This window comes from Equus przewalskii, chromosome 22 (genome assembly GCF_037783145.1).
Source record: "Equus przewalskii isolate Varuska chromosome 22, EquPr2, whole genome shotgun sequence".
In the NCBI taxonomy this organism is placed as follows: domain Eukaryota; kingdom Metazoa; phylum Chordata; class Mammalia; order Perissodactyla; family Equidae; genus Equus; species Equus przewalskii.
Genome location: NC_091852.1, coordinates 12,883,453 through 12,899,103, shown reverse-complemented (window position 1 = coordinate 12,899,103; position 15,651 = coordinate 12,883,453). Strand labels below are relative to the sequence as shown.

Below are 15,651 nucleotides of genomic sequence, written 5' to 3'. Positions count from 1 at the left end.
ATGTGAAGTAACATAGTCTCAGGCTTTGGAGAATTAGAGCATGGACATCCTTGTAGGGGAAAGGGCATGGCATTATTCTGCCTACTACAAACACTTTATGTACCAGAATCGTAATAGGTAAATTATATGATACCTTAGAAAATACTTCCATTTGCTGTGTTAGGCATTTAGGAGGGTATTATTTATATTTCTTCCTTTACGTTTTTGGACTTTTCCTTGAAAGATAATTCTGAATGGTTGGTGGAATGATTAAGACAAACTGTTTCCAACTTGGATATCTTTTATTTGTTTTTCTTACCTAATTGCTCCAGCTAGAGCTTCCAGTACTACGTTGTGTAGAAGTGGCAGGAGTGGGCATCCTTGTCTTGTTTCTGATCTTAGAGGAAAAGCTTTCAGCTTTTTACTGTTGAGTACAATGCTAGCTCTAGGCTTGTCATACATGGCCTTTATTATGTTGAGGTACGATCCCTCTATACCCACTTTGTTGAGAGTTTTTATCAAAAATGGATGTTGAATTTGTCAAGTGCTTTTTCTGCATCTATTTAGATGATCATGTGATTTTTTATCTTTCATTTTGTTAGTGTGGTGTATCACATTGATTTATGGTTGAGCCATCCTTAGCATTTTTCAGGTGAATCCCACTTGATCATAGTGTATGATCCTTTTAATATGGTGTTCAATTCAGTTTGCTAATATTTTGTTGAGGAGTTTTGCATGTATGTATCTTAGGGATATTGGCCTGTAATTTTCTTTTCTTGTGACATCCTTATCTGGTTTTGGTGTCAGGGTGATGCTGGCCTCCTAAAATGAGTTTGGAAGTGTTTCTTTCTCTTTTATTTTTAGAACAGTTTCAGAAGGATTGGTATTAATTCTTGTTTGAATGTTTGGTAGAATTCACCAGTGAAGCTATCTGGTCCTGGACTTTAGTTTGTTGGGAGGTTTTTGATTACTGATTCAATCTCTTACAAGTAATTGGTCTATTCAGATTTTCTGTTTCTTGATGATTCCATGTTTGAAGGTTGTATGTTTCTTTATCCATTTCTTCTAGGTTGCATAGTTCATTAGTGTGTAATAGTTTGTACTCTCGTGATCTTTGGTATTTCTGTGGTATCAGTTGTAACATCTCCTCTTTCATTTCTGATTTTATTTGAGACCTCTCTTTTCTTTCTTGGTGAGTCCTAAAGTGTGTCAATTTTGTTTATCTTTTCAAAGAATCAGCTCTTAGTTTCATTGATCTTTACTGTTGTCTTTTAGCCTCTATTTCATTTATTTCTTCGCTGATCTTTGTTATTTCTTTTTACTAACTTGGGCTTTTTCTTCTTTTTTCTAGGTTCTTGAGATCTAAAGTTAGGTTGTTTATTTGTGATTTTTCTTCTTTCTTGAGGCAGGCAGGCATTGCTATGCTCTTCCCTCTTTGAACTGCTTTTTCTGCATTCCATGAATTTTGTATGTTGTATTTTCAATTTCATTTGTCTCAAGGTATTTTTAAATTTCTTTTTGATTTCCTTGTTCACTCAGTAGTAAAACTGGCACTATTTGCAGTAATTCTTCATTGACCCAAATAGTAAAACTGTCACTATTTGCAGATGACATGACATTATGTATACAAACCCTAAAGACTCCACCAAAAAACTGTTGGAACTAATCAATGAATTCAGTCAAGTTGTACAAAAATCTGTTGCATTTCTGTACACTAATTATGAACTATTAGAATGAGAAATTAACAGTCCTATTTACAACTGCATCAAAAAGAATAAAATACCTAGGAACAAATTTAATCAAGGAGGTGAAAGACCTGTACACTGAAAACTATAAGACATTGATGAAAGAAATTGAAGAAGATACAAATAGATGGAAGGATATTCTGTGCTCATGAATTGGAAGAATTAATACTCTCAAAATGTCCATACTACCCAAAGTAATCTACAGATTCAATGCAATCCCTATGAAATTTCCAATGGCATTTTTTACAGAAATGAAAAAAAAAATCCTAAAATTTGTATGGGACCATAAAAGACCCTGAGTGGCCAAAGCAATCTTGAGAAAGAAAAACAAAGCTGGAGGCATCATGCTCCCTGATTTCAAACTCTATTACAAAGCTATAGTATTCAAAACAGTATGGTATTGGCATAAAAGCAGACACATAGATCACTGGAACAGAATATAAAGTCCAGTAATAAACCTATGCATATATAGTCAACTTATGACAAAAGAACCAAGAATATACAATGAGGAAAGGACAGTCTTTTCAACAAATGGTGCTGGGAACACTGGACGGCCACATGTGGAAAAGTGAAAGTGGACTTCTCTCTTACACCATAAACAAAAATTAACTCAAAGTGGGTTAAAGACTTGAATTGTAAGACCTAAAACCTTAAAACTCCTAGAAGAAAACTTAGGTGGCATGCTCCTTGACATCAGTCTTGGCAGTTATTTTTTTGGATCTGACTTCAAAAGCAAAGGCAACAAAAGCAAAAATAAACAAGTGGGCCTGTGTCAATCTAAAAAGCTTCTGCACAGCAAAAGAAATCATCAACACAATGGAAAAGTAACCTACTGAATGGGAGAAAATATTTGCAAATCATATATGTGATAACAGGTTAATACCCAAAATATATAAAGAACTCTTATAACTCAAAAGCCAAAAAAATGAACAATCTGATTAACAAATGGACAGAGGATCTGAATAGACATTTTTCCAAAGTAGGTATACGTATGGCCAACAGGTACATGAAAACATGCTCAACATCACTAATCATCAGGGAGATGCAAATCAAAACCACAAGGAGTTATCACCTCACACCTGCTAGAATTTCTATTGTCAAAAAGACAAGAAATAACAAATGTTGGTGAGGATGAGGTGAAAAGGGAACCTTTGTGCACTGTTGTTGGAAATGTAAATTGGTACAGACATTATGGAAAACAGTATGGAGGTTCCTCAAAAAATTAAAAATAAAACTACAATATGGTCCAGTAATTCTACCTCTGGATATTTATCCAAAGAAAACAAAAGTACTAACTTGAGAAGATATATTCACCTCCATGTTTGTTAACAGCATTATTTACAATAGCCAAGATATGGAAACAACCTACGTGTCCATCAGTGGGTGAATGGATAAAGAAGATGTGGTATATATACAGTGGAATAGTATTCAGCCATAAAAATGAATGAAATCTTGTCATTTGCAACAATGTAGATGGACCTTGAGGGCATTATGGTAAGAGAAATAGTCAGAGAAAGGCAAATAGTGTATGATCTCATTTATATGTGGAATGGAAAAAAAAAGCCTAAAATTAAAACAACTAAGCTGATAGATACAGAGAACAGCTTGTTGATTGCCAGGGGTTAGGGGATGGGGAGGTAAGCAAAATGGGCAAAGGGGGTCCAAAGCAAACTTCCAGTTATAAAATAAGTCATGGGGATGTGAAGTACAGCTTGGCGACTATAGTTAATACTACTGAATTGCTTATTTGAAAGTTGCTAAGAGAGTAAATCTTAAAAGTCCTCATCATAAGAAAAAAAATTTTTAACTATGTGTGAGGACAGATGTTAACTAAATTTATTGTGGTGATCACTTTGCAGTATATACAAATGTCGAATCATTAGGTTGTACACCTGAAATTAATGTAATTTTATGTCAGGTATACCTCGATTTTAAAAAGAAAAGACAAACTATTCAGTTTAATTTCATTAAACTCCTTTGTGGCATAAGGATATTATACATGAGTACAGATAGCATTAAAATTTTTTTAATAGACTATTTTTAGAGAAGATTTTGATTCACAGCACAATTGATTGGCTGGTACAAAGATTGCCCATATACCCACTGCACCTACACATGCACAGCCTCTTCCATTATCAGTATTCCCCACCAGAGTGGTGTATTTGTTGCAGTTGATGAAGCTGTATTGACACATTGTACCCAAAGTCCATAGTTTACTATATTAGAGTTCAACTTGGTGTTTGCATTCTAGGGTTTTTTTGGACAAATATATAACAACATGTTTCCAGCATTATAGTATCATACAAAGTAGTTTCACTACGCTAAGAATCCGTTGTGCTCCACCTATTCATCCTTTCCCTTCCTCCCCCAACCCCCAGCAACCACTGATCTTTTTACTGTGTCTATAGTTTTGCCTTTTCCAGAATCTCATGAAGTTGGAATCATAGAGTATGTATTTTGAGACTGGCTTCTTTCAGTTAGTAATATGTATTTATCTCCATATGTTTTCATGACTTGATAGCTTATTTCTTGTTAGTGCTGAATAATCTTCCATTGCATGTTGTACCACAGTTTCTTTATCCATTCACCTACTGCAGGGCATCTTGGTTGCTTCCAGGTTTTGCCAGTTCTGAATAAAGGTGCAATAAACATCTGTATGCAGGTTTTTATGTGGACATACGTTTTCGGCTCCTTTGGGTAAATACCAAGGAGCACAATTGTTGGGTCATATGTTAAGGGTATGTTTAGTTTTCTAAGAACTCATCAAATTGTCTTCCAAAGTGGCTACACCATTTAGCATTCTCATCAGCAATGAATGAGAGTTCCTGTTGCTCCACATTTTCACTAGTATTTGGTGTTAGTGTCCTGGATTTGAGGCATTCTAATAAAGTGTGTAGTGATATCTAGTTGTTTTAATTTACATTTCCCTGATGACATGATGTAGAGCATCTTTTCATATGTTTGTTTGGCTTCTATATATCTTTGGTGAGGAGTCTGTTAAGGTCTTTGCCCTGTTTTTTTAATTGTGGTGTTCGTTTTCTTGTTGAATTTTAAGAGTTCTTTGTATTTTTGGATAACAGTCCTTTATCAGATGTGTCTTCTGCAAATATTCTTTCCTAGTCTTTGGCCTTTTTATTCTCTTGATAGTTTCCTTAGCAGAATTTTTAATTTTAATAAAGTCCAGTTTATCAGTTCTTACTTTTATGGATCATACTTTTGATGTTGTATCTAAAAAGTCATTGCCAAATTCAAGGACATCTAGATATTCTCCTGTGTTATCATCTTGAAGTTTTATAGTTTTGCATTTTACATGTAGATCTGTGGTCCATTTTGAATTGATTTTTGTGATCAGTGAAAGGTCTGTGTCTAGATTCATTTTTTTTGCATGTGGGTGTTCATTTCTTGTGTCAACTTTTGTTGGAAAAAGTTTACTCCATTGTACTGCCTTTGCTGCTTTGTCCATGATCAGTTGACTATATTTATGGAGGTCTGTTCCTGGGCTCTCTGTTTTGTTCCATTGATGTATTTGTCTATTTCGTTGATACCTCAGTGTCTTGCTTGTTGTAGCTTTGTAGTAAGTCTTGAAGTCAGGTAGCATCAATCCTCCAAATTTGTTCTTCTTTAATATTGTGTTAGCTGTTCGGGGGTCTTTTGCCTCTCCCTGTAAAGTTTAGAATCAGTTTGTCAATATTCATGAATTCATTCCTGGCATTTTGTTTGGGATGCATTGAATCTATAGATCAGGTTGAGAAGAACTGACATCTTGACAGTATTGATTCTTCCTATCCATGACTATGGAATATATCTTCATTTAGAGTTTTGTAGTTTTTCTCAAATAAGTCTTATTCATATTTTGTGAGGTTTATACCTAAGTATTACATTTTGGGGGTGCTAATGTAAATGGTATTGTGTTTTTCATTTCATATTTCACTTGTATATTTTTGGCCTATAGGAAAGTAGTTGACTTTATCTTAAACTTATATCCTGCGATCTTGATCTAATGGCTTATTAGTTCCAGGAGCTTCTTTGTTGATTCTTTCAGATTTTGTACATAGACAATCATGTCATCTGTGAACGAAGACAGTTTTATGTCTGTTCTCAGTATGTATACTTTTTCTTTTTCTTTTTTTGCCTTATTACATTTGCTAAGACTTCCAGTACAATTTTGAAAACCTAGTTTCTTAGTGAGAAAGCTTTGAGTTTCTCACCATTAAGTGTGATGTTAGCTGTGGGTTTTTTGAAGATATTGATAAAAGTTGAGGAAGTTCTTTACTCCCAGCTTACTGAAAGTTTTTATCATGAATAGATGTTGGATATTGTCAAATGCTTTTTCTACATCTATTTGTATGGTCATATGATTTTTCTTCTTTAGCCTATAGATTGTGATGGATTGCATCAGTTGATTTTTGAATATTGAACCAGTCTTGCATCTTGGTATAAATTCTACTTGGTCATGGTGTATAATTTTTTTATACATTGTTGGATTCAATTTGCTAATATTTTGTTGAGGATTTTTACATCTGTGTTAGTGAGTTACTGGCCTGTAGTTTTCTTTTGTTTCTTCTTTTTTTTTTTGTAATGTCTCTTTGTGGTTTTGATATTAGGGTAATTCTGGCTTCATAGAATGAGTTAGGAAATATTCCCTTTGTTTATATTCTCTGAAACAGATTGTAGAGAATTGGTATAATTTCTTCCTTAAATGTTTGGTAGAATTCACTAGTGAACCTGTATGCATCTAGTGCTTTCTGTTTTGGAAGGTTATTAATTATTAATTCAATTTCTTTAATAGATATAAACCTATTCAGATATTCTGTTTCTTGTGTGAGTTTTAGCAGATTCTATCTTTGAAGGAATTGCTTCATTTCATTGAAATTATCAAATTTGCAGGCCTAGGGTTGTTCATAGTACTCCTTTATCATCCTTTTAATTTCCATAGGATCTATAGTGATGATCTCTGTTTGATTTCTGGTATTAGTAATTTGTGTCTTCTCTGTTTTTTTTCTTAATTAGCCTGGCTAGAAACTTGTCGATTTTATTGATCTTTCCTAAGAACCAGCTTTTGTTTTCAATGATTTCCTCCATTGATTTCCTATTTTCCATTTCACTGATTTCTTATCTAGTTTTTATTGTTTCTTTTCTTTTGCTTACTTTGGATTTATTTTGCTCTTCTTCATCTAGTTCCCAAGGTGGAAACTTCGATTACTGCTTTTAGGTCTTCTTTTTAAATATATGGATTCAATGCTATGTTTGCCTCTAAGTACTGCTTTCACTACAGCCCACAAATTTTGATTAGGTGTCTTCATTTAGTTCCAAACAATTTTTAATTTCTCTTGAGATTTCTTCTTTGACCCATGTGTTATTTAGAAGTGTGTTGTATATTCTCTAGAAATTTAGGATTTTCCAACTTTCTTTCTGTTACTCATTTTTAGTTTAATTACATTATAGTGTGAGCCACAGACATTGTATGATTTCTGCTTTTTTAAATTTTTAAGATGCGTTTTATGACCCAAAATGTGGTCTATCTTGGTGAATATTCCATACGAACTTAAGAAAAAGGTGTATTCTGCTATTATTGGATGAAGTAGTCTATAGATGTCCATTATGTCTAGTTGATTGATGGTGTTATTAAGTGCAACTATGTTCTTAATGATTTTTTGTCTGCTGGATCTGTTCATTTCTTATACAGGGGTGTTGAAGTCTTCGACTATGATAATGGGTCCATCAACTTCTCCTTAAAGTAATATGAGTTTTTGCCTCACGTATTTTGACACTCTGTTGGTAGATGCATACACCTTAAGGATTGTTATGTCTTCATGGAGAATTGACCTCTTTATCATTATGTGATGCCTTTCTTTGTCCTTGATAACTTTCCTTGCTTTGGTCTGCTCTGTGTGAAAATTAATATAGCTATCCCTGCTTTCTTTTTATTAGTGTTAGCATGATATATTTTTCTCCATCCATTTACTGTCTATCTGTATGTTTCTTTGTATTTGAAGTGAGTTTCTTGTAGACAGTATATAGTTGGGTCTTGTTTTTTTGATCCGCTCTGGCAATCTCTGTCTTTTACTTGGTGCATTTAGACCATTGACATTCAAAGTGATTATTGATATAGTTGGCTTGAAAGTTTTTTTTTTAGATTAAAGATAGTAGTGGTTTACCTTTAGTTTTGAGACCATGTAAATGTGTTCTGCTTACATGTGTATAAAAATACTTTACTTTTGGCTATCCTAGAATCTGGTTTTTTTTTATTATTCACTTTTTAATGTTTATAAGTTATTCAAGTATTAAATTGAAGCCATCTCGTGAATACTCTGAACTCATTTAGGATTTTTCCCCCCAATAAATTGAGATACTGAAAATAAGGGAGTTACAGAACTAAACTAAAAGTGAAAATTGAAATCCAGCTTCTATCTGTGGGAATTAAGAAAAGTAGAGAATATGCTTATATACATCCCAAGGATTTAAGAAGTCCATCTTCTCTGGGATCTCATTCCTAGGCAGAGAGGTCACTTAGGTAGTGTCATGAAAACTTCCCTTTTTTTTGGATCCCTGGATTAAATATGATCTTTGTATTTTGGGAAGCAAATTAAGTATTGCAGCCTGCAAGCTCAGTCACTGGATATGACTATACATTTTAGTTCCATGCTCTACACTTGTTCTGTAGCCCTTGAGAACTTGAGTGTGGTGGATTGTGTTGTGATAATCTCCAGCTGAGTAAACCATCATATAAACCAGATAATGGAGTTTTGTTTCATTATGCTTTTTACATCAAGAAATAGTTTGCTTTGGTAATTGGAAAGAAAAGTGAACCAACTTGATAGTGTTCTCCAGTAATCCAGAAGTATTATAGCAATTTTAAATTTTTATGTTTATTTTTTGTTTGAGCAAAGTATAAGAACACCCTTGTACACAGAATATAGGATATACAGTCATCAGTGCACCTATTTCTGTAATATTCTTCTGTTTTCTTGGAGCGGGAAGAAATGAATAGCACAGATCATTTACACAAAGTAAATGATCAGTAAATAGTTGTTAAATGAATGAATAAATGTGTGAAAAAGTGAGGACCTTCTTAAGGATTGGAATGTGATTAGCGCCTGCAGTAGAAGTCTGGCTTAAGTGCTAATGAGCTTCTAAATCTAGAGGATTCTGTGTAATATGTTTCATTTTTTCCTCAAGAGTGCAATGATTGATTTCTTATCCTTTCTTCCAGTATCTAAATATTGATTTCTAGGAGCCATAAGTAATTTGATGATGATACTTTAAAGGCTTTATACAATAACCGTTCTGTTTCTTCTTTAACTGATTGCTACTTTTTCTTACCTTACCTTCTATCTAGGTTTTTAAGGGTAAGAGTCTTTAGGGTTGTAGCATAAGAGAAGGGAAGAGAACTGTGAGAAGAAGGTAAATTTTTAGAGTTTAAAATAAAGGAGGAGAGACCTGACATGGGCAAGATAGAATCCAAGGCTCAGAACTGATAGAGGAAATTCTCCTTTTCCAATTCTGTAATTATTAATATTGCCTATATTTATTTTCCATTAGTTTTCCTATGAAAGAATAATGTTTAAAATTATTTTTAGATGCAAATGAGAAACCAGTTTATTTGATTACAACACTGGATAACACAATGGAAGATCTGTTAACACTGGAATATGTGAGGGTAAGCAGTTCCATTTATATGCTTGCTATGGTAAGCGCTCTGCTGAAATGTTATCTTCAAGTTTTTGTAAATTTAATAACATTCAGTTTCATCTTCATTCTAATGTCATCTTTATAACTCCTAAAACTGGAAGATTTTTTTTGTTTTGTCGTAAGTATCAAATAGTTGGGATTTATAAACACTTCTTATAGCAAAATAATAAGAAGCCTACGTTCTAAGTAGAAATGTCCTGCAGTTTGACTTTTCTCCCCCATTAGGGTATCCAAAAGAAATAAACTTTTTAATCTTTATGGAATTTATTGTGGTATATGATGCAAGATGAGGTTTTCACTTGATTTCCCACTGTTGTCTGAAGTTACCTAATTTTCCTGGTTTCAGTGACTCCATTCCTTTCCTATTGATTTATGATATCCATTTCATCATTTATAAGTTTTTCTATGACCTATTTTAATAAAAGTGCCACATTATTTAATATATATGTAATATATATATTATGTAAGATATAATAATTACTTTATAATAAGAATAGTGCCAAAAGAGCATTTTACCACTTTTAAGACCATTTTTACTATTATTGATGTAGATATTTTAGGATTTTTGTTGTTTATTCATTAAATAGCTTTTATATTACAAAAGTAATCTAAAGATCTGAAGATCTTTAATAAAGTAAAGATCTAAAAATAACACAGAATATGTGGATACTTGGTGGACAGTTCTGTCACAATCTTTTTCACATATAGGAAGACTTCAAAGGACCTTCCAGAGTTGTTGATGACAGAATGATTATTGTCCACACTTGATAATACCTAAATTTCCACCCTTGATAATGAGAGAGATGGTACATAATATTTTGAATACTTGCCATGTACCAGAGAGTCCTATATTTACCAAATTTCTTTTTTTCTGGTGAAGCAGTTGTTTGTTTAGATAATTATATATATAAATAGCTGGAAAATTATATAAATGTATATTAAGACCATCATGTAATTGAATATACATATGTCTTCCTAAGATAGTCTAACAGATTCTTTTCTCTTTGGATAGGCTGAAAAGAATGTACCCAACTTGAAAAGTACCTATAACAATGTAGTGCAACTAATTAAGGTATGAGTGAACAATTTATGTTTTAATTAGATACTGTATTTCTAAGTAAATACATTATGAAAATTATTTTATCACTAGAGCTGTAAGATCCTTGAGGGTAAAAACAGAAGATCATAAACTGTATCCTTTATACCACAAAGCATAATGTCTTATACAGAGCAGGCAAACAAATGTTTATTGACCTATTACTAAAATCTACTTTGTTCTTTAGGTGAATTTTTCCTCTTTGGATATTCATTTACATACTGAAGCTCTTCTGAATACAATAAATTATTTTAATAATATCTTACCACAATTGGAGGAAAAATCAGCCTCATTGTATGTTGCGGAGACTGAAGACAAAGGAGAGGTCATTAGAAAAATACGTATGTTTCTTTAAAATTCAACTTTGATTTTTTTAACCAAGTAGATCATTGAATTTTGGCTCTTGCTTTATTGTTAACTTAGAATATTGGATTTACAATTCTATTGCTTAGATTAATATCTAGAAAGAGTCATTATATGCCAGGTTAATTTTAGAAAATAATAGTAAGAAAAAGTGATTACTGCTGAAGACAATATGCCTTTTATTTATCTATCAGTCTTTTTAATTGAAGATTATACAGTAGAAGTATTTGATTTAGATTAAAATTCATGCATTTAATATCATTGTTTTGGATTAGAAAAATAGAACTAACAAAATTTGAATAATAATCAGAGTATATATTTTTTAATCAGAGTACTTTTTAAGCAATGAAAAGTTGCACTTTGATAATGACAGGAATCACCTAGTAAACCGGAAAAGATTCGTGGTTTTCCAACTGCAATTTCTTAGTTTCAAATGTTAGCTTCATCTAGGAGCTGTTTTTTGTTTTGTCTGCTTGCTTTTGTGTGGCTTTCTTTTCATTAGATTTGATTGTTTTTGGAATTCCTAATTTCATCCTACTTGCTTTGAATTGAATTGCAAATCAGGTTTTCCTTTTGTATTACTATTATTTGTTGTCATAGTTCAGTTACTTATAACTGTAGTGAGCTAACTACTGAAAGTTTTTCCTATGTTTTTCAATATGATTTTTTCTTCTTGCAGCTTTAAAACTACCCAAGAATGAAGATATTATTACCTTGCAGATTTTAGCAGAATTATCAAGTATACAGATCTTTATTCAAAATCAGAAACGTAACATTTCTGAAATTAAGATTGAAGGTAATAAAACTTCAGAAAAAATAAATTCAAAACTATTAAATGAAAGAGAAGTCATTTAATAATTCTTTTATTCCCTTAGGGCTTGATTCTGAGTTGATAATGAGGCCTTCAGTAACTGAAATAAATGCAAAGCTAAGGAATATAGTTGTTTTGGATTCTGATATAACAGCTGTATACAAAAAGGTAGGAAGTTGTTTCTATTAATTAATAGTACATCATTAAATGTGCTTGTCCTTTAAGATTGACCATAGGTATAAATGAGACAGTTGTTGGATTTTAGCAATGTGGCTTGTTATGTCCATGGGTTTTGGAGTTAGGTGTAAATGGGTTCTAAGGAGCTCTGCTCCTTAGTAGCTGTGTGCCCTGAATCTTGAATTTTGTTTCTTTATTTGTAAAATGAGGATTAAATATCTTGTAAATGAAATAGGTATAATTGGGGCTGACCCCGTGGCCGAGTGGTTAAGTTCACGCGCTCCGCTTTGGCGGCCCGGGGTTTCACCGTTTTGGATCCTAGGCTTGGACGTGGCATTGCTCATGAGGCCATGATGAGGCGGCATCCCACATACCACAACCAGAGGCACTCACAACTAGAATATACAACTACGTACTGGGGGGCTTTGGGGAGAAGAATAAAAAAAAAAGAGAAAAAAGATTGGCAGCAGTTGTTAGCTCAGCTGCCAATGTTTTGGAAAAAAAAAAAAGAAATAGATTTAAGCAATGCTTCTGGAACAGAGTTGCAGGGGGTGGGGTCTGTGGGGATGCTGGGGGTGGGGGAGCTTGTCAATGCCTTTTTTACTTTTTTTCCTTTTGCTCTTCTCTTCAAATCCTCTGAACTTTATACTGCATTTCAAATTTCAAAAGCAGAGGGTATGAAGTCAGATTGAATAAATTTCATGGATGCTTACTAATACTATAGCAGTTACAATATTGAGAGTCCTTTGAACTGGATGGCCAGTGGTTGAAGGATAGGTATTTTATTACTGGATGTAAGACAGTAAGGTTTTTGAACTAGATACTGTTGTAGAGTTAGACAGGTAATGTTTGAACAGTGGAGCATCTAGGTAAGATGGTATATTTAAGGGAGTGAAGAGAATATCAAAAGTAGGATCAGAAAAGGCTGAGGTACTTGTTGAGTCAGGAAGTCAGAGTTTGGAGTGTGACAGGAAGAAAGGAAATAGATGACTAGGTTTAGCCAGTAATACTGATGAGATATAGTGATGACCTGATTTTTATGTTAAATAAAAATCTTATTCCTTATATTTTATTATGGCTTTTTAGCATGAGATAACAAGAGTCCCAAAACATCAAAGGTGCATGGCCCATAGGAATAAGGAACAAGAAATTTTTCAGAAGCCATGGTTTGATTTGCTTCTATTGCTTTTATTTTTTTAAAAAATTGTAGTATTAGAGCATTGAAGAAGTAGATTATTGGGGCTGGCACAGTGGCACAGCGGTTAAGTGTGCATGTTCCACTTCAGAGGCCTGGGGTTCGCCAGTTCAGATCCCAGGTGTGGACATGGCACTGCTTGGCAAGCCATGCTGTGGTAGGCATCCCACATATAAAGTAGAGGAAGATGGGCATGGATGTGAGCTTAGGGCCAGTCTTCCTCAGCAAAAAGAGGAGGATTGGCAGCAGTTAGCTCCGGGCTAATCTTCCTCAAAAAAAAAAAAAGAAGTAGATTATTGGGGCCAGCCTGGTGGCATAGTGGCTAAGTTTGCACGCTCCACTTGGGGGGCCTGGGGTTCATGAGTTTGGGAGTGGACTTAACACACCACTCATCAAGCCATGCTGTGGCAGCATCCCACATACAAAATAGAGAAAGATTGGCACAGATGTTAGCTCAGGGATAGTCAAAAAAAAATAAGTAGTAGACTATCCATTTTATTGACCCTATCTAGAAAGTAAAGCTCACATAAATAAATGCATCTACCAAAAGTCAATCAACTAGTTAGTATTAGAGCTGGTATTATAACCCAAGCCATTTACTTTTTTATCCATAATTTTGTTTTTAATGTGTCTATAAGGTTAAAAATCCAACTTACAAAAAGCTACAAAATGAAAAGTTTCTCACGTCTGTCTTCTTGCCCCACCCGCATTTCCCTCTCCCTGTTCCTTGACTTTGATTCCAATGTGCATGATTTTTTTTGTTGTTATTTTTTTTCACTTTTTTAAATTAAGATTATGATAGTTTGCAACCTTGTGAGATTTCAGTTGTACATTATTGTTAGTTGTGTTGTAATGTGCATGATTTTTTTTTTTTATTAAGATTATGGTAGATTACAACCTTGTGAGATTTCGGTTGTACGTTACTGTTAGTCATGTTGTGGGTACACCACTTCACCTTTTGTGCCTTCCCCCCAACCACCTTTTTCCCTGGTAACCACCGATCAGTTCTCCTTGTCTATATGTTAACTTCCACCTGTAAGTGGAGTCATATAGAGTTCGTCTTTCGTAATGTGCATGATTTTTAAACAAACTATACCTTGTTCAGTAACACTCTACATGTCAAGGAACCAGAGAGACGAGGTTTTTGCCATAGATCAGAGCTTCCTAATTATTGTGATATGACACACTATGGTGTTCTGAATAGGTTTTAGGTATAATAACATATTGAGCCCCTCAGCTTTCTGGACAGTTGGGTGAAGGACGCCTGGAGTCCTCAGACTATTTGAGTCTGTCCTGGAGCAGCCGCCTGCATTTTCCCTGGTATCATTACACAGATACGATTATTTATGTGTGCTATAGTCTGGAAAGGATTTTAGCTGATCCTGACATTCCTATGAAATAAGATATCGTTGCAAGTTAGTTTCTTATACTTTCTTTATAGAAAAGTGTTTTAAAAGTGAATTTAAAAAAAAAATTATCCAGTTATTAATGCTTGTTAATTCTGGGTGGTAGATACATAAGTATTTCTAACTATTGTCTACTTTTCTGTCTTCAGTATTAGGCTAATACTGGCTTCATAAAATGATTTGGGAGTATTTTCTGCTCCTCTGTTTTCTGAAAGATTTATGTAGAATTGGTATTATGTCTTCCTTAACTGTTTGATGGAATTCACCAGTGAAGCTATCTGTCCTTGAGGTTTTCTTTGGGAAAAGACTTAATTACTATTCCATTTCTTTACTTGATATAGGTCTAATTGAATTTTCTTGTTTTTCATTAGTCAGTTTTAGTAATGTGTCTTTTTTGGAATTTGTTGCACATATGTGGTTTTGATTCTGTTATTCTTTGTGTTTCTTAATAAAAATTGAGATGATACAAAATATTGCATAAATTTTATGTCCTTGCCTTTTTTCCTCCTTACTCTTTGTTATAGTTTTTAACTACATATTTTTCCATCCTTAGACAATATATTACCCAGTTTTGTGGTGTTTTGGAAACATATATTTTAGCTTGAAATATAGCATACACACAAAAGCATATAATGTAATTTAAAGAACAACAGTAAAACAAACACCTTTATGCCCAGTTCTCAAGCCAAGTAATAGAAGGTACATCAGAAGTTACCAGTATGTCCTAACCTGACTGTGTACTACTGTCTCCTCACAGAGTTAACAATGTCCTGATTTTTCTGTTTTTAATAAGTTTTACCAACTATGTATGAATCCTTAAATAATACATTGTTTCATTTTGCCCCCCCATTAAAGGACATCATATTTTATTTATTTTTTGAGTTCCTTTTTTCATTCAATGTTATATTTTTGAGATGTATCCATATTGATGTGTGGAGGTCTAGTTCATTCATTTTTATTACTGTGTAGTAGTGTATTGTATGAATATATACTGTTGGTTATTTATTCATTGGTCTATTGATGGATCTTTGAGTTGTTTCTACTTTTTTGTTTTTATGAACACTACTGCTGTAACTAGTCTTGTATAGTCTTCTCATATATTCTTATATGTATCTCATACAAGTGTTTTCAGAGAATCTGTTTCTAGTGGCACATGTACCTCCAGAAGAAATGGAAGAGAGATTTGG

The 15,651-nt window shown here is 33.5% G+C and overlaps 1 protein-coding gene across 9 annotated transcripts in view; it reads left to right on the top strand.

Annotated features, from left to right (window-relative positions):
* The window catches only part of VPS13A (vacuolar protein sorting 13 homolog A), a 233,757-nt gene that overhangs the window by 95,023 nt on the left and 123,083 nt on the right, over nt 1-15,651 (top strand). For all 9 annotated transcript variants that reach the window (XR_011531544.1, XR_011531547.1, XR_011531546.1 and 6 more), the window contains 5 exons: nt 9,305-9,384; nt 10,429-10,488; nt 10,700-10,853; nt 11,555-11,671; nt 11,751-11,854. Coding sequence is in view for 5 of the 9 variants with exons in the window: in XM_070590109.1 (XP_070446210.1) it covers nt 9,305-9,384; nt 10,429-10,488; nt 10,700-10,853; nt 11,555-11,671; nt 11,751-11,854 (515 nt within the window). In the remaining 4 variants the exon portion in view is untranslated. The remainder of the gene's footprint in view (nt 1-9,304; nt 9,385-10,428; nt 10,489-10,699; nt 10,854-11,554; nt 11,672-11,750; nt 11,855-15,651) is intronic.